The sequence below is a fragment of the Maylandia zebra genome, linkage group LG20 (genome assembly GCF_041146795.1).
Source record: "Maylandia zebra isolate NMK-2024a linkage group LG20, Mzebra_GT3a, whole genome shotgun sequence".
NCBI lineage: Eukaryota > Metazoa > Chordata > Actinopteri > Cichliformes > Cichlidae > Maylandia > Maylandia zebra.
The window spans coordinates 34,606,735-34,625,113 of NC_135186.1; the positions used below are offsets into that span (position 1 = coordinate 34,606,735).

General features: G+C 39.9%; 1 protein-coding gene and 1 long non-coding RNA gene across 3 annotated transcripts in view; one reads left to right on the forward strand and one right to left on the reverse strand.

Annotated features, from left to right (window-relative positions):
• slc6a8 (solute carrier family 6 member 8) overlaps positions 1–15,081 on the forward strand; it is a 48,871-nt gene extending 33,790 nt beyond the window's left edge. For both annotated transcript variants that reach the window (XM_004568184.4, XM_023152239.3), the window contains 9 exons: positions 228–362; positions 843–946; positions 1,141–1,265; positions 4,732–4,844; positions 5,176–5,313; positions 5,530–5,632; positions 5,963–6,063; positions 6,427–6,597; positions 7,881–15,081. In XM_004568184.4, the coding sequence (XP_004568241.1) occupies positions 228–362; positions 843–946; positions 1,141–1,265; positions 4,732–4,844; positions 5,176–5,313; positions 5,530–5,632; positions 5,963–6,063; positions 6,427–6,597; positions 7,881–8,015 (1,125 nt within the window). In that variant the 3' untranslated portion in view covers positions 8,016–15,081. The remainder of the gene's footprint in view (positions 1–227; positions 363–842; positions 947–1,140; positions 1,266–4,731; positions 4,845–5,175; positions 5,314–5,529; positions 5,633–5,962; positions 6,064–6,426; positions 6,598–7,880) is intronic.
• Positions 6,490–18,315, reverse strand: LOC143414199 (uncharacterized). Its single transcript, XR_013094708.1, has 4 exons — positions 18,184–18,315; positions 14,338–14,412; positions 7,893–8,264; positions 6,490–6,627 (listed from the first exon to the last, which is right to left on the reverse strand). It is a non-coding gene; the product is annotated as an uncharacterized LOC143414199 (long non-coding RNA).
• Between the last annotated feature and the right edge of the window lie 64 nt (positions 18,316–18,379).

Consider the following 18,379-nt stretch of genomic DNA (forward strand, 5'->3'; position numbering starts at 1 on the left):
GATTAGGTAAATGAATTTGTGTTACTCCAATTCTGCAAACATAAAACCGTCAAACGCACGAAAGTTCACTGTGCATTTATCTGCAGGTGAACAATGAGACAGTCTAACCTGCTTGTTTCACAGGCAGGTGATTAAAAACAGACAAAGAGTTTCTAGTTGAAGCTTTGACAGACTGATGGATTCAGTGAAAGAAGTGTGTGTTTTATGATAGTATGGTTGTGTTTCAGATTGTGTACTTCACGGCCACCTTTCCCTACGTGGTCCTCATCATCCTGCTGGTCAGAGGGGTGACCCTGCCCGGAGCCTACGATGGCATCATGTACTACATCAAACCCAACTGGTCCAAACTGGAGGAGGCTCAGGTCAGTTCATCATCCTGAAATCTCACTTACAGGCAGACTTTGTCATTGCATGGGGCAGTTTGAATCACTGGGCCTCTCCTTCTGACATTAAAGGGTCTTCATTATAAAATTATGAATTTTAGTTTTTGTCATGTGCGTTCATGGTGAATACACCAGCAGGATTGTCTTTAGGTTGTTTAGGTAGAAGTTTTAAACCTAATGTAGGGAGTAGAAAACCGAGATATTTGTGTTAAAACATAAAAGTAACAAAGTGGCGTAAAAAAGAAATACTCAAAGTACAGATACCTGCAGTATTTGTACTTCGTTACTTCGCTCCTCTGTTGGGGTGGGTGAAGCACCTGAAAGTGCACGAGTGGGAGGTTTAAATCCAGTTTTAGGCTGTCGGGCTGGCTGTTGTTTTTTATGGCTTGAGCATCCAAGATGCTGCAGCGTTTGTCATTAAATGTTTGCATCAAACATCAAACCCATGTGACTCCACAGGTGTGGATAGATGCTGGCACTCAGATCTTCTTCTCCTACGCCATCGGCCTTGGTGCTCTGACCGCTTTAGGCAGCTACAACCGCTTTAACAATGACTGCTACAAGTACGACACACACACACACACACACACACACACACACACACACACACACACACACACACACACACACACACACACACTTCACCAACTCCTTCAACCTCAGTCATCATATCTAAACCCTGTGAATCTTTAAATTTACTCCACCTTAAACCTGATCGTGACCTTAAGCGCCTTGTTTCCTCTCCTCTTCCTCACAGAGATGCCTTCATCTTGGCGCTCATAAACAGCGGGACAAGTTTCTTCGCTGGCTTTGTGGTGTTTTCTATTCTTGGCTTCATGGCTGCGGAGCAGGGAGTCGACATATCGCAGGTTGCTGAATCAGGTATTTACTCACACCGGACCTGTTCTAATAATTTCCTCCAATGCACTTTTTTATTCTTGGGCTCTATTTTACACGATTCACAGTGTAAATGATTATTTTAATACGCTGCCCTTCAGTAGACCTTCAGTTCATCTGCTGTTTTAGCTCCTCCCTATAAACGCTCTCAAAAAGCTAACATCCATCTGATTGGCAAACTTCCAGAAGCCTACAGAGGGGCAGCACTGAGTACTGGTGTCCATGCTGCGCAGAAAGAAATAAGAGCAGGCTGAAACCTGAGCTTTGAGCTCATGGGGATTACTTTTACATAAGTGCACAGTGCTATTTGAACCATGTTCAATATAAACATAGAACATAGTAACATTATACACGAAACATGAGATAAAAAAATCAGATCATCTAAACAAACGGTGTCGTTGGTGGTGCTCTCCTATTTCGACCCCAAAGCCTCTGAGGCTGGTTTAACAAAAATGCATCATACTGAGCTTTAAATATAGATGGTAACTGGACTGGTTCTTACATAGTGCTTTTCTACTCACTGAGCACTCAAAGCGCTTTATACAACTCCTGCAGTCACTCAATCACACAAGCACTTTATCTAAGGTTTTTTTAGTGCTTCTATCTAACATTCACTCACATTCACACTCCGATGGAGTGCATCAGAGAGCAACATGGGGTTAGTATCTTGCCCAAGGATATTTGGCACGTAGACTGGAGGAGCCGGGGATCGAACCACCAACCTTCCAGTGAGTAGGTGACCAGCTCTACCACCTGAGCTGCTGCCACCCCACTGTGCTTTGGTTTTCCAGCATAACGAGGGTAACTGTTATGCTGGAAGTCAGATTGTTAGTTGTAAAGACGGAGGATGAGCAGCATCTCTGTATCACTTCTCGGGAGGAGAAACGAGACCAAGAGAGTTTCACTGTAACGATGCATTAAAATACAAAAAAAATATCCAAATCTTTACTCTCTGTCTCACACTTTTGGATGTGCTATACATTCATATAGAAGCAGCGCTTGCATCCACTGTGGTGCATGTTCCAGCTTTGATAATCCTTGTTTTAAGAGCCAATCACAATCCAGATTCTAGGAAAAACAGGAAGGGGAAAAAGCGTCAGGTCACATGAGGTCAGCTGATAATTGTGTAGCCTCGACGATTTCAAATGGTGGTTATAAAAATAATGATTACAGAAGGATTCACTGCACTGTAATGAAGACCTGAATGAACCTGTGTGTGTGTGTGCGTGTGTGTGTGCGCGCGTGTCAGACTCCAGCCAGCAGTGTGTGTATTAATAGCTAAGCATCACGTGGCGTGGCATCACAAACACACCGTTATATTTAGCTTGTCCACAGAAGGCTGCAGCTCTGAGCGGCTGTTCGGATCAAAGCTTTTCATTCAAACTTAATGAAGACTTTATGTAACCACAGAGCTAATGTTTACAGCCAGGTGAGAATAGTCACATGACAGTTCTTTGGCTATTTACACCTGGCCTCTTCAGCCCCCAGATAAAGAGCAACAGTCCTGGTGGAGGCGTGGTTGTGATAAATATACAGTTTATGATAAAGGGCCAAGAATTCTGAAAACTGCAATAACTCAAGAACAAAGCGACGAGGATTTTCAGTTTGATGCTGTTGATGTGTTCAAGAGGCTGAGCTGTAACACTGTTAAACTAAAACTGATCATTTTTCCGTCCATCCATCTGATGCCCAGATCTCCAGCTCTTCTGGAGGGATACTGAAGTGTTCCCGAGCCGTCTGATAGACACGGTGTCAGCCTATTTCAACTCTCCCACTTGGAGCAGTAACTCCACCCTTTTCTGACAATCATACTCTGAGACTTGGAGGTGCTCAATCTTTCAGTCCGCTTCATTTCTGTTGTTCAGATTTATGAGCAGTTGAGAATATTTAGGTTCATTTAAGGTTCAATAACATCAGCGTTGCTGACTCACTGATTTATGGTTGTTATCGACCCTCTTATTTATGACTTTGGTCAGGTGAAAGCAGCGTGATCGATATTATTATGGAGATTTTTAAAAATCTGGGCTGGTAATAATCAAAATGAGTTTTATTGTATTTCAATTTCTCATTCATAAATTTTCAAGCCTCAGAGGTTAAACCAACAACACTACAACAAAGCCTCGTCCAAGGTGTGGCATTAAAAGCATCTTATGGTAAAGTACAAGTTAAGATTATATATACACTTTATCCCAAATTATCATGCACTGTTTATCAGAAAAACTGGGATGCCAAATCAGTCAACACACCCTGTAAGAAACTAGCTTCAATAAGCTATAATAGCTCAATAAAAGTAATATAATAACGTTTAATAAAAAGGCTCAATAAGGTGAAACTTGTACAACAGAAAGGAGCTCGGTCATACAGAAATAAAACTGCTTTATAAGTAAAAGATTAAATAACATTCAGAAGAACAACATTCAAACCAATCAATCGAATAAAGTTATTCTTTAATGTAAAACAAACAAATAAACTAAAACAAAACAGAAGATGGATCGCTGTGTTCCTCTCATGTGTGACTATAATGAGATGTGCATTAATGAGTCACTAAAGTCTTCATCATGTTCTCATTTCATCTGCCTGAAAATATTTTCGTGTACCTCCTCAGGAATGGTGTGTGTGTGCGCGTGTGTGTCTGTGTGTGTGTGTGTGTCTGTGTGTGAGGACAGGAATCTTTTTATTTAATCTTGCTGTAAAAAGAACAAAAGTAAATCCAATTTACTGAATCCAATCTGACACGTCTATACTGGTTTAAAGTATTAGCATCTGTGTGTGTGTGTGTGTGTGTGTGCAGTATTAACTGTCGGATTATTTAAGCGAGGCCTTTCACCTCGCATGCGACAGCTCTCCAGTGCATATTTCTGTGCTGCCTGATGAAACACGCCGTGATTTGTCCTGCTGTAAATATTTGTCCTGCACCTTTAATCTTTCTGCATATCAGCAAATTTATTTTGTGGTATTTGAAGCTGACCATAGCTGAGCAGATGAGACTTTTTCATAATCAGGACAAACAAGCATTTAAAGTAGAACAACCTACTTTCAAAGCTGGATGTTTTATGATGTTTCTGTTACAGCATGATGACGTCAGCCTGTTATTGCTTCATTGTGACATCGCAGAGTGTTGTGTTGAAAAAATAAAATGGGTGTTGTACAGCTCTCTCCGCGCCCTTTCATGTGATACAGTACGTGATATGGTCAAGTCAACCTTGATCGTGGATACTAACAATGACATCATGGTCAAACGCTTAGCCAACCAATTTCATATTTATGACTCTTTTCTTTTAATATTTATACTGTAGAGCCAGAAAATGAGCTGGTGGCGCTGCAGCTTTAAATTCTGCACACATTACATCTTCTGTGCACATGTTGGAAAAACATGCTGTATGAGCCAAACCTTGAGCCGCATGTTAAAATCCTGTGAAGTCTCTAATGCCTGTGTTTGTGTGTGTTTCAGGTCCAGGTCTGGCCTTCATTGCATATCCAAAGGCAGTCAGTCTGATGCCGGTGGCCCCGCTGTGGGCGGCGCTCTTCTTCTTCATGCTGCTGCTGCTCGGACTGGACAGTCAGGTGACCAACACACTCTGTATCATACCTTTAATCAGCTGCGCATTTTCTCAATAAGTTTGCAGGAGTAACATGGAAATATAAATATCTATAAATATGGGTGTCATGTGGTTATAAACTGAATTTATGATATTTCCCGCAGGATTTTGGTAAATGTTTAATAGATCAGTGGTCCTAATGCAGAGCCTTGGGGGACACCACAGAAGCAAATGATTGGAGAGAAATTTTAACTGGTTTTCAATATTTTACTTGTATTCAGCTTTATTCCTCCACTTCTGTTCAGCAAAGAGACACTGAAGACACTGTATGTCTTTCTCCATGTCTGTCCCTGCAGTTTGTCGGGGTGGAGGGTTTTGTTACCGGGATTCTGGATCTGTTTCCTGGAAAGCATTATCATCGCTACAAAAGGGAGATTGCTGTGGCGATATGCTGTTTACTCTGCTTCATTATTGACCTCTCCATGGTGACACAGGTTGGATGAACAAAGACTTTTCCCTCAAAAATTTAAATTTTTGATGATTTATACCATTTTTAAATAAACTGTCTTTTCTTACTAGCTCGTAGTAACAAAAATGAAAACGCATAACGTGTGAAGGAGCTTATGAGAGAACAAGAAACACTTCAGCTGATGAACTGGTTTACTAAATCGACACTGTTCACTGAGCCGTCTGTTCCTCTGTCTCTGCAGGGAGGGATGTACGTCTTCCAATTGTTTGACTACTATTCGGCCAGTGGGATGACTCTGTTGTGGCAAGCATTCTGGGAATGCATAGTAGTTGCCTGGGTCTACGGTATGTAATAAACACAAACACACAGTGTAGTGCTTCATAGCAACGTGATTGTAAATAGAGCCTTTGTGAAGTTTGTCAGTGAGGTAACCCATCTCAAAATAGGTCTGAAAATCATCTCAGATGATGTGATATTAGAGGTCACGGGTCAACGTGTTTTTTGTCACAAGCTAATATAAAATACAATATCACAGAATAATATGGCAACAAAAGACTATTAAGCTTTGTCATAGTGTGAATACAATCATGGAGAATTTCTAGTGTTTTATGACGTGAGTGGGGAAGAATCCTCAGCATCTTCCTGTCTTTGACTTGCTGATTAATGAACTGCAGGTGCTGACCGCTTCATGGATGATGTGGCTCGTATGATCGGCTACCGGCCTTTCCCCTGGATGAAGTGGTGCTGGTCTTTTATAACTCCATGTGTCTGCATAGTAAGACTGAACAACACTATCCCATCCAGAAATAGAAACCCACAACCACACACACCAGTTTTCCTCCAGGCTATCAGGCACTAATACCAGTTTATTAAGAGCTGAGCACATACGTACATTTTTGATTATTGTAGAGGAACAAATTCAGAAAAGATTTATATTGATTATACACTTATATTTACCTTTTGCTGTCTCTTGAGCATACAGCAGAATCATATTAAAACTAACAGGCATAGACCAACATTATTCATCAGTTCTGCTGTGACAACATAATGAAATCTCACAGTATCAACACCACAAATCATGTAAATGATGCCAAATATGTGCCAATCTTCCTCTTTAATCTCCCCTTTCTTCCCGTAGGGTATCTTTCTGTTCCACCTGGTGAACTATAAGCCCCTGACCTACAACAATGTGTACGTGTACCCATGGTGGGGCGAGGTGATCGGCTGGTGTCTGGCTCTGTCCTCCATGTTGTGCATTCCTGTCAGCCTTCTCTACAAACTCTTTAGAGCCAAGGGAACCTTCAAAGAGGTAAGCGCCAGCTCACCCTGGACGTGCACGCTGAAACAAAGGGTTATGAATGTATTTAAAAAGCATAGGTACAGACTTACCTCACATGCAGACTTTAAATTGACCTAAAACTGATGTAGTTACTATCCAGATAACAAAATTAGCCGAGACCACAAAAAGTTTTACATTTAGATTTTATAAGGTAAAAATGTAAAAGGCAAACCTCAGTCTACCTGAAATTTGGTTTAAAATAAGGTTTTATGTAACTGTAATGTATGTCCCAGCGCTCGTAGCTCGGTATGAAGAGCAGAACATGTGACTTAAACTAATGCAAACACTCCTATTGAGTGACAGCAGAGGTCATTTCTAAGATATCACATCACGCTGCCCAACTTTATATAGAGTCGTTGTTGTAACATAAGCACACGTGGTGACACATGTTACCCTTCAAATTCTGGGAAATATACCTTAAATGAATAATAAAACACATGCAACATTACAGATGAATTAATTAAACTTTTCTTCTCTGAACGTTCTGGTTTCTAAGCTTGTTGAACCAACTTTGGCTAAGAATTTTTATTTTACAGTTAATCACCTGCTACAGTTTTGCAGAACAATTAACTTTAACGCAGCTGTATTAAATACAAATAAGTCAATAAACATGCATCATGCATCATGATAAGCTCAAGGATCTGGAAGTGACAGGTTAAGTTCGATGGAGAGGGGAGAGCGAGTACAGTTGGACTGGTGCTGTTGTAGAAAGTCTGGAAACATCGAGCTTTCTAGCTAGCACCTACACCTCTGCTGAAATGGGTTAACTTGACTTATGAGTGTAACAGAGGGGCACATAGAAGGTTAGGTGGTGGATTGGTTGGAGAAAATCACCAAACTACCGGTTGCTCCCCTGAGGTGCTGGCTGCCACTAGTTCTCCTTGACAGATAAGTTGTCATCTTCCATGCTAATTTTAGGTGACCATGGCCATCAGCTAGTGATCAAAGCAATCACAAGGATGTTTTAGGAACAGTATTGTCTTTGAGACCTAGTGACAGACTGCAACCTCTTACAACCAGTTGGAGGATAGCAAGACATATTTTTGTGACCGAGGCCTCACTAAGGAAATTTTGTTGGGTATACGTCTAGAGACACAAAAAGTATTTGCTTTGAAATGGAGATAATTTAGTTTGCACAGTCCAGGTCAGCATGTCTAACTTCTAAACAGGAAAAGCTTTAATCAAACCAAGCGATTCCTCCAGATCACATGACTTGCAATCTGTGTGACCACGTGTTTGTTGATGTCTTGCAGCGTTGGGCCCACCTGACCACTCCGGTGTGGGGAGCCCATCACTTGGAGTACATGGCCCCGGATATCAAGTCCTTGAGCTCCATGTCGCCTGGCATCGATGACAACAAAGTCATCATCTTCGAGAGTGTCATGTAGGCAGGACTCCATCCCCGTCCATCCATCCACCTCCGACCAGACAACCGACAGCACCACACTCGACCTTCAGCTTTACCTCCAACCCATACAGAGGCCTCAGAAAGGACTCGAAGTGATTGATTAGATTTGTGGACTGATTGATTGCCTTTGCCCTTCGATTAATTGATTGATGGGTCTCCTTGGACCTATTGATCAGTTGGTCTCTTCATGTCACCAAAATAACCAATGCTAAAGATTTTTTTTTAATACCTAGAAAAGAACAAAACAGAAGAGGAGTGACACAGCTCCTTCAGAAAGCTTCATAATTCCAACAACCACGAACAACCGGGAAAAAGAAATACTCTGCATGAATGTGGATAAAATGCTAAATAAGGGTAATCTAAAGTTTTCACTAAAGGCAGAATCATTTTGTGTTCTCTAAAAATACAAAACAAAAGAGTGTCTGCTGTCGAGGTCGAAGTCAGAGGTCAGTTTTCCTCCATCACCGATGATCGGTAGTATCAATGCTCTTCTCTCTGGGTGGGTGGGATGAAACGTTAACTAATAAACTGCCATTACATACAATCATCTCATTAAATGTTAAAGGGACTTGTGCTCACTGATTTTTATTTTAAAAAATGGCGGTTTATTCACACAGACAGAGTTGTAGACAGACAGACTGACTGACCCCCAGAAAATTAACAGAGGTCATTTGCTTTGCAACAGGATTTAATAAATGACAGGAAATAGTCTGAGACGCAGTCCCGTCATCAAACATAAAAATGGAAGAAAAGATCAACCGAGAACCAGAACTATCGGGTTGAACGATCTCCGGGACTGGAGAGTAAAAAGTTCAACCTCCTGTTATCAAGCAAACCAGCGGTCCAGGAAGCCAGACTGTGCTCGGAGTCCTGAAAACACCCTCAGACACCCTTTGAGCACTTTGATTGTTGAGGCCCAAATCCTAAAACTCAAACTGATGCCCTGATTCCTTTTGAACGTTTCAATATATCGGTGCAGCTCTGCTGAAGCTAAATACTACAAATCACCAGCTTTTTACTACTGATCCCAGAACAGTCCTGGCTCCTGAGCAGTGTCGTGCTTCTCTGACCGCTGACCTCTGATCTGCAACAACAGATCTGATCTCAGAGGGAAATGTCCAGAGAGACTTCAGTCAGAGTTATAACAAGGGCTTTAAATTGAATCCAATCAAAAACAATTAATAAGATCAGTAAAATCTCCTCAGAGCTTTTAACCCCAACCAGATGCAAACACACAGATGCCGTCAGCTGTTGAAACTGATTTGAAACTAGACTGAAATCTCACTGGATCTGACCTTTAACCCTTCCCTGTCATGTGTCTGACCTCCCTGTGAGGAGGTTCAGGCCTGTGTGCGAATCAGGTCAGAGGTCGGGCTTCGTTCAGTGTCCCCCAGGTTGACTGAAGTGCCAAATGGGGCGCTGCCCGCCCTGCAGGGCTGATCCTAGACCAGGACTCCAGGCTGCCAAAATCAACCTGTTAGCTCTTCTCTCTGCCTCGTCTCTGTCTCATCGATGCTGCAGTCCTCCATCCAAACCTCACTTCTTCCTACTGAACCACTGATGGTGGCACCTTCCATCTCACATTCTCAGTTTCATACGCCTAAACTTTTCCTGTGTGATCAGAGTTCATATCATTCTAGCCATTTGTTTTAAGGGCCTCCCTTTGGGTGTAGCTCCTCACAAAAAGCAACGCTGCCTCTGTATGTGGTTAACCTCGTCTCCGCACAGTAATGGAAATTAGACATTCACACTCTAGTGACTGCTCTGTACGTAAAACCACCAAGAGGTCCAATATTAGAATCTATCACAAAACATTTAACAGGTTTCTAAGATTCCTCAAGAAAAAGAAATATCGATGTGAGATTGGTTTGAATAAAATACTTTCTGAATTGAAATAAGAAAACTAGCATCAATAAAATGGTAATATAAGTACATCGGTGCTCTTCCTTACACAATGCATCGACTGAGTAACACTAACTCACATTCATGAAGTTAGACTGCAAAATAAACTAAAACAAGAAATCACTCACACACTGTCAGTCGTAGACAAATTTATGTAACTGTACACAATTAAATATTATTTGTGTAAAATTAACAGCAGAAAATGACAGTAAGGGGTCATTTGTATTGCTTAAACTGATAAATATGATTTAGCTGGGTGCTACACCTTTTTTTTTTTTCTTTAACTGAAAAATAGCACGGGGCTAATTTCTAGTGTTAATGATTTTATAACGTTGGAAATGTGTGAACCCTGTGCAAATCGTCTGCACAAAAAAGCCCCACACAGATGAGCAGACACTAAAGTACTGACACACTTCAAACAGTGTTTAAATTTAAGAAAAATTGCTGAAGTGAAATATGAACCTCAAAATTAGCTACAAAAACTATCAACAGGACTTCCACTGATTTGCTTAGTGGACCCAAAATGCACCTTTAGTCTGGAGACCAGAAAAAGACCTGATTTGACTTTAAAACCGAGTCCGTGTTCACCTGCCGTCCGGTCAGCTGGTGGAGAGATGAGAGCCGGAGGACTCAGTGTGGTGCCAAGCATTGCCTTACATTGTTGTCTTAACTCTAGAGCCTGAACGGTTGACTAGCCAAACCCAGAGCCCTACAGGACGTCCTGTGTATGGCTCTGGTTTATATCAAACCAATCAGCAGTCTGCGGGGGCGTGTCTATAACTCTGTCTCCTAGTAACCCCTCACCATCCACCCATCATGGGGAACTATAACAATTAGAATGTCAAATATGCGAAAATTACCTACATTTGCACATTACTGTAAAAAATAAAAAAGAAAAAAAATAAAGAAATAATGTTGCTAGCACTTTAAAAAAAGAATCGTGTTAGAAATCGCGTTTTGTTTTACATATTGTAAGATGAATCAGAGATTTATTTTATGGAGGCTTTTATTTTGCTGATACATACAATATGACAAATATATATATATTGAATATCTTTGTGTGTTATCTATATTTGATGCAGTATATAATTGCGATGATGATGATGATTTCTGGCTGATTGTTCACGTTTAGCTGGCAAGCACAAGCAAAGCGGTACCTCGAGCTTCAGGCTACCTCACTCCTCATTCAGACTTTCAAAGCAAATTTCTTTTGGCTTTTTATGCAAAGTTTTGTCAGCAGTACCGGCTGGTAGCAGGAGGGGATTGTGGGAACCTTTACAGTTCTCCGACACCAATGAAAACAAAAAGTCATGCTTTAAAACAACTTAAACTGGGGATTTTTATGTTGAATTTTTTTTTAAATTTAATGTTGCTGATACACACTGATACTGCGAGGCCTTTGACCAGGTGTATGACTAGCTAACGTGAACAACCAGCGTAGGGCGGGGCTATTATTCCGGCGGGCTTGCTGCGATGCAGTGATATGAAGACTGTCGAGGTTTCGTGTGGATCTGAGCAAACTTCAAAAGGGAATTGTTGGGTTCTCTCTTTTACTGACTTCTAATGCTCAAAGTGCTCAAGTGTTTGAAGAGTTTTAGCTTTAGATGATTTTTATTCTTTGGGTTTTAAATCAATATCAGTGTTCTCCCAACGACCCCCCCACGGCTCTCACGTCATTACTTGAGTTTGATAGAAAAGTATGACAAACAATCCTTTAAAGTAAATTTGCTGATAATTGCTGTAACTGCCATTTGAAGTAATTAGGAAGCTCCTGCCACTCACTGTCTCAGTATAGTGAGGTGGTCAGGCCTGGAGTGACAATGCCAACATGCGTGCAGCTGAAAAGATAAACAAAAACAAACACTAAGATACTCCACCGGTTAGTTTAAGACCTTAATTACAGCCAGATACCCAAGAACGTGAAGAACAGCATTAGCAGAATCAGCAAAACAGACACAAATCTGGTTTCTGTATTTAATCTCTGGCTTAAAGCCCTGTTCAGTCAGAACGGATCGAGGTTTTTAATCCAGTCAAATAAACGAGTCGGATGAAATGGTTGAGTTCAAAAACCTGCATCCTTTACAACAATGATAACAGTCGCCCTCTATCATGTTTGGTTTATGCAAAGTAAGAAGTCAACATAGCATAATGGACACAAACAAGACAAACTCAGTCATTTTCAGACCAAATGGAAACCTAATTATGAAGACCAACCAAAGGGACTTAAAAACAGTATTTGGGCTGTAAAGTCAAACATCATCTGCATAAAAAAAATGCTTCAAAAACACAATTCTTTGGATTTGGCATGACTTCTACCATTCAATTATATCAATACCTCTGATGTAAATCTATATTAAAAGTTTGATGTTTTAAGAAAAAGCCCATAGTTAGCCTGAGAATCTTCCCGTTTTCTTCAGAGTCAGTGACCTGAAAATAATTGTGCTTCTCGCTGAGAAAAACGTGAACAAATCAAAAATAAGGGAACAAAAAATAATGTATAAGAGAAAAATAAAGAAGGGTTTTAAATTAGAGAAAGAAGAGGAATCCTGCTCATGAGGAGCTTGTTGTGGTTGGAACTTTTACAGTTACTACCCAAATACACAAAAGACTCTCTTACAATTCTCAAAGAGAAAACCACCTTAAATGGGGTTTAAGGGAAAGAGTGCAGAGCTCAGATGAGCCAGTTCCCAGAATGTTTAGGATTCATCTGTCGATCAAACTTTTCATATTTAAATGAGAATCTAAAGCGAGGATGCCTTTTGTGCAGCGTTCTGCTGCAGTGTGCTGGGACGTCTTCTAGGAGCCAAAACAAAAGTCATCAGCTCAAAAATACTTCAATACAAACCCTTCTTTCAGTTATTGTACACAACTAATTCAAGAATGGATCAAAGACAAAAAGTTTCTAATTTTTAAAATGTACAGATGACTCACTAAGTTATCAGTAACTAATGTCACTGATAACTATTTCATTAGTAAAACTAAGCTTGCAGCAATAACCAATCAAACTCACAGTTTAATGTTCAATGTTTGATTTTTTTAAAAGTTGTATTGTAGTGTTCTCGTCTTGTTTCCGGACTGGAGCCTGGGTGGGTCAGAGTGTGAAAAAACAAAAAGAATCTACAGCCATTTAAGAAAATGAACATGTATGTTACAAAATCAATGTTGTTTCATGTCAGTTTGTGTGCTCTTCTGCCAAAACACATGTTGTGACAGAGTCATTAATCCAAAACTGTGACTGGAAACGGCCAGGCTGGATGCTGTAAAACACACCTGCACAGGTGCAGGGAGGTGGCTCTTTTTAGTTTTCCTCACTCAGGCTGAAGTGAGTGATGTCACAGGTGATGGTGTGAACTGAACATGCTATGCAAACGGTTGTGCTTCAGCCTGCGTGTTTCTGGACGAACAATCAGACATTCAGACAACAAAAATGACCCAATCTGGATTCTCACAGTGAGAAATGTTCTGGTCTCATCTGGACTGAAGCCACACTTTACTATTTTTTTTAAATAAACAGTAACTGATGTAACTGACCTTTTACATATCAAACTTTTTAATGCCTGCCTATTATTTTCATTTTCAGACAAGTATTTAAAAATAAAAAACAAACAAACAAAAACTGATTTTTAAAGAGTAAGAACTAAAATAAAGTAAAAATAAGTCAAACATCGATGTGTTGTACTCAGAATGTGAAAATCTTTAGCAAATTACTTTTATGCAGCATTTTGAAATGCACATCCAGAATGTATCCATAGTTAAATTTTTTGAGATCTTTTTTTGTGCCGAAATTTTTAATGCTAATTTGCAGTTGTAAAAATTAAATCAGAAACGTAGCATTAAGGACGACAGAAATCACACCTGAAACTTGGTGATGGAACAACTAGCAGAGCAGAAAAGGCTCTTATGTTCAGTTTTTAAGTTTTATATTTTAATTCAATAAAGTTAAAACTTTTAAAATCTTATGAAAGAGAACAGAACGGATGCTTTTTTTACATTTAAATTTTATCCCTGAACTTGTCCATGTTGCTCTGACTGTCCGATTGTTCACTTCAGGTTTTTGATAAATGATACTTCGCTCAGCTGGTTTCCTTCAGTGGAGAGCGTTTATTTCCCAGAATCCTCCTGCTGTTCTCAGACCCATATAAAGTAGATAACACTCACAGCAGAGATGTTAGCAGAATGTTTAGCGGTTATTTTACAGCCGATAAGTTGCCAAAATATTTAACATCCAAATAAACCAGAACTACGGAAGCCTAAAAGGGAACACGCAAAGAAACGAGATGATGCATTAAGGTTTCGTTTCTTGACGGAACAGGAAGGTTTTCTGGGAAAAGCAAATAACTGGTGCTGTGGAAAAACAACCAAAAATATCACCGTGTGAAATATTTTTTTGGGAAGCTAACCTCAGGTGGGATTTTTGCAGCAGTGGAACCAGCAGGAGGCGCTCTCCTCCCCTGGGAAATGTCATCAAGTTTGGGCTGGAAACAGAGACAGAGACCCCTGACAATTAAAACCTGCTGAAATCAATTAAGGGTTCAATAAAAACACTGACGTGTACACAAGATCAAGCTAAAATTGGAAGTCAAGTGAGTGAAATGACTGTCACAGTAGCTTCCACTGAAGGCAAAGTACAAAACCAAACAACCATCCAATCACAGTCAGGCAAAAGTACCGTAGCTAAACATCATCTCATTAACTGAACCCATTCACTGTAACATAACAGATTCTGAGTGAACGTGTACACGCAACAGACAGGAAAGACTTCAGCCAGCAGGTCCTGCCTCTGTCCCAGCTCAGACACAGCTACATGGTGCCCTCAGTGTTGTAACTGTGTCTTTGTGATTTGTGTAAACCACAGTCCTCCATACATAACTGTAGAGCAGACTCTTGATTAAGTAGCTTAACGAAGTAACTAGTAGTCGTGCTAATGATAATAACGTAACTCGGGGGCTTCATGTTAACGAGTCACCAGCCAAAAATTTTGCAGAGTCAATGTTAAAGAGTTAACTTTGAGCCCTGTCGGTGTCACCTGTGTTTCATCGACCTTTGACCCCTGCGAGGGTCTCCATGCTGCCAGCTGCTGTGATCACTGTGCTCATTCACCACCCAGTAAACTAACAGCAATAAAACTAATGTCACAACAAACAGCTGATCTATCTGTGTGGTTATTGGAGTATATAAGGTCCACTGAAGGAGAGTTATTAACTGGTTACATCCCACTGGTTTAACGTTCACATTAATAAAACTTCACTTCTTTTATTCACACTTTATTATTTTGTCAATCACAGACTCAGATTTTCAGGAACCTAAAGCAAAAAACAGACTGATTCAGTCAATGGACGTCTCTCTGTGACCAAGAGGAGAACATTTCATTTGTTTACATAAAGACAAACAAAAGTTAATGATAGAGTTCCACAAGGTTCTTTGCTGGGGCCAATACTTTTTCACCATCACACTTCCCTCACACAACACTGCTCTACAGCCAGAATGCTTCTGCCCCTTATGTAGTCAAACATTGGTGACTGTGGCACTGAAACTGATGCTTTAATCTATTAGTTGGCTCCAGTTTTAATGGGATGCTGCTATTTCAGTGCTGAAAGTGAAAGTTTTTAACTTAAAGTGGGAAAATGTCTTCATATACATCATAACGCCTGAATTTTAGAAAAGATTAGATGCTAATTTTAGATGGCCAGTCTTCTTAAATAACTCATTCAACTTTAATCAAATTATGATTGTATTAATTTTACTATAACAATTGACAAATGATAACTTTTCAACCTTCTGACCTCATATGTGACCTTGTTAGTATCCTTTTTAAAGCATGTAAAAATACACCACAGGTAATGTTTTTATTTTTCTTCCACAACAAGCTTTTGAAAGTACTGTTCTTGAGAGATCACTGGACGGACTTGGGAATATGTGGCATAAATTGGATGGATTGATGTCTTCTCATCCATACACAGACACGTAGCCAAGTGATGAAACCAACATATCTGCATGTATAATATTCTGGGTAAATGCTGAAACTGATGCTTTGTCGCAACATCCTACCCTCACACACCTTGACTTTCCTGGCAGCCTTTGAGAGGGAATAATTCTCATAATTTAATATTTTATAAGATGTCTACTCTATAATGACATTCTTTTTATGAATAATTACAAAAAAGGTGACATATCAAACGACAATTAAAAGGTGAGAAGACAAGAAGCTTATCATTTATGACTAAAACTCATCTAAACATTAAATAGTTTGGAATCGGCTATTTTCAATGTTATATTTTTGGATTCAGCTCTTCAAAAAAAGAATAATGTTATCTTGGAAGTAGATGTCTTCTGAAAAATTGTTGACAATTATAATACAGCCAAACACAAAATACAGTTCCTTCACTCTGCAGATGACACCCAAGTCTTTATGCACAAGTCTATCTAAGACAGTTAAATTACAAATTTATAAAATATCTGTAGCATCTATCTGTAGATGGGGTTGTTTGTAGTAGGGCTGCCACAAACGATTATTTTGATAGTCGACTAATCACCGATTAATTTTGCGATTAGTCGACTAATCAGATCATGCATCCATCGGACAAAACGTACAGCTTATTGCACCAGCAGCATCTGCTCTTACTATCATTAGCTTACAGCTTTAAGTGTTTCAGGTCTGTGCTAACTAAAGACAAGATGATAGTTTATTAAATTTTAATAAAATTTGCTGATTGTTTCAGTGAAGTTTAATAAACTCTTTGCTATCTAAAATATAACAGGACACCAGAGTATATTCTCAAGCATCTCACACTTCTTCACACAAGCTGTCTGCTTGTCATGACGTTTATTCAGCTGTGTAAAAACTATAACTTTAATCTCAGCCAAACCAATTTACTCAGGAACAAATAAAATATTGAAAAAAAGCCAAACAATAACATTTTAAGTTATCTAAGTGACTCATATATCATGTTTAACCTGAGTAGCGAAAGACAGCGGTGGGTTTGAAAACGATTTGCCAGGAGTCCGGTGTTCTCACAGCTCTAGTGAGCCTAGCCCCCGGCTAGCTATCGAGCTAGTGGGTAACAGACGTCTCCGAAAACATCGGAGTGCTTTTGAAAATATGTGGTGTCTTGATAAACTGAGCAGATATTTGAGGTTTACACAGCTACATTCTCGCCTGAAAATATGTTAAACGTTTATTATGTGACCCAGAAAGAATAATAAGAGTAATATTCAAACTAACTAGCTGCCGCCATTGTTGGAAACTGAGCTGGGCTGCGCTATGAATTCTGGGACACAGCTTCTTCTTCGGGGTTTAACGGCAGCTGGCATCCTTGTACATGCAGTGCTGCCATATTCTGTTTCAGTCCGTTATTACACTCTTAAATCCTGCTACTTATTCCTGCGTCTTTTGTGATCTTACAAAGCTTCAAACGACGCGTCGACTATTAAAACAGTCGTCGACGATTTTGATAGTCGACGTAATTGTGACTAGTCGACTAATCGTGGCAGCCCTAGTTTGTATTTGATGTAGCACAGACTGTGGAAATTCCCATTTTTATGTCACCTACTGACTTCTAAACTTTGCATTTTGAAGCCTAAACATTTGCAATTTGGCAGCTACCATTTTATTTTTTAGAGTGATCATATTTAGACAAGAGTTCTGAATAATTTGTTAGCAAACCACATCCACCATACTAAGCACCAGATTAGTCAAACTAAGTAGCAGCATTTCACTCAGCAGCGCTGGGAGGCAGACTTGTTGGGCAGTATGTGAGATTATTCCATAAAAATGATGCAGAAAGTACCAGCACAGTGAAGGGGTTCAGTTCCAAACTATAACTTTAAACCTTAACATTACCCATATGGATAAGTTATTAAGAAAACTAGCCCATTATACAATTGCTATGATGGGAGAAATAAGCCAGAAAAAAACAAGAACAACAAAAACAGTTTAAAAGAAGAAACATTTGCACCTGGATGTAAACATGTTATTTTCATCTCTAAATTTATATATTTTAAAATAAGAGTCTGTCTCTATTAACTCCAATGGAGGCAGCTTCAAGTGGTAACTAGAGGAACTTCAGCTTTGAGTACTTGTATGCTAGCTTAATCTTTCAGCCCTGCAGGTTGTTGCTTATACACTGAAGCCACTCTCGTGCACTGAAATGTCCTTGGCTTTATCCATGAGCACACAATTTAAAAAACAGTTAAGAACTAGACAGTATTTCAGTGCGTCACATTTGGTTTACACTAAACTTCATTACCTGTGTGCTGCTCCAGGTGAACAAAACAGGAGGCAGAGGGCGGAGCTGGACCAAACCATCTGCTGTCACCACATGGAGGAGGGGAGATATGGTTTTATGTCAGGGGTGAGGGAACTCCAGGCCTCAAGGGCCGGTGCCCTGCAGGTTTTAGATGTGTTCTTGATCCAACACAGCTGATTTAAAGGCTAAATTACCT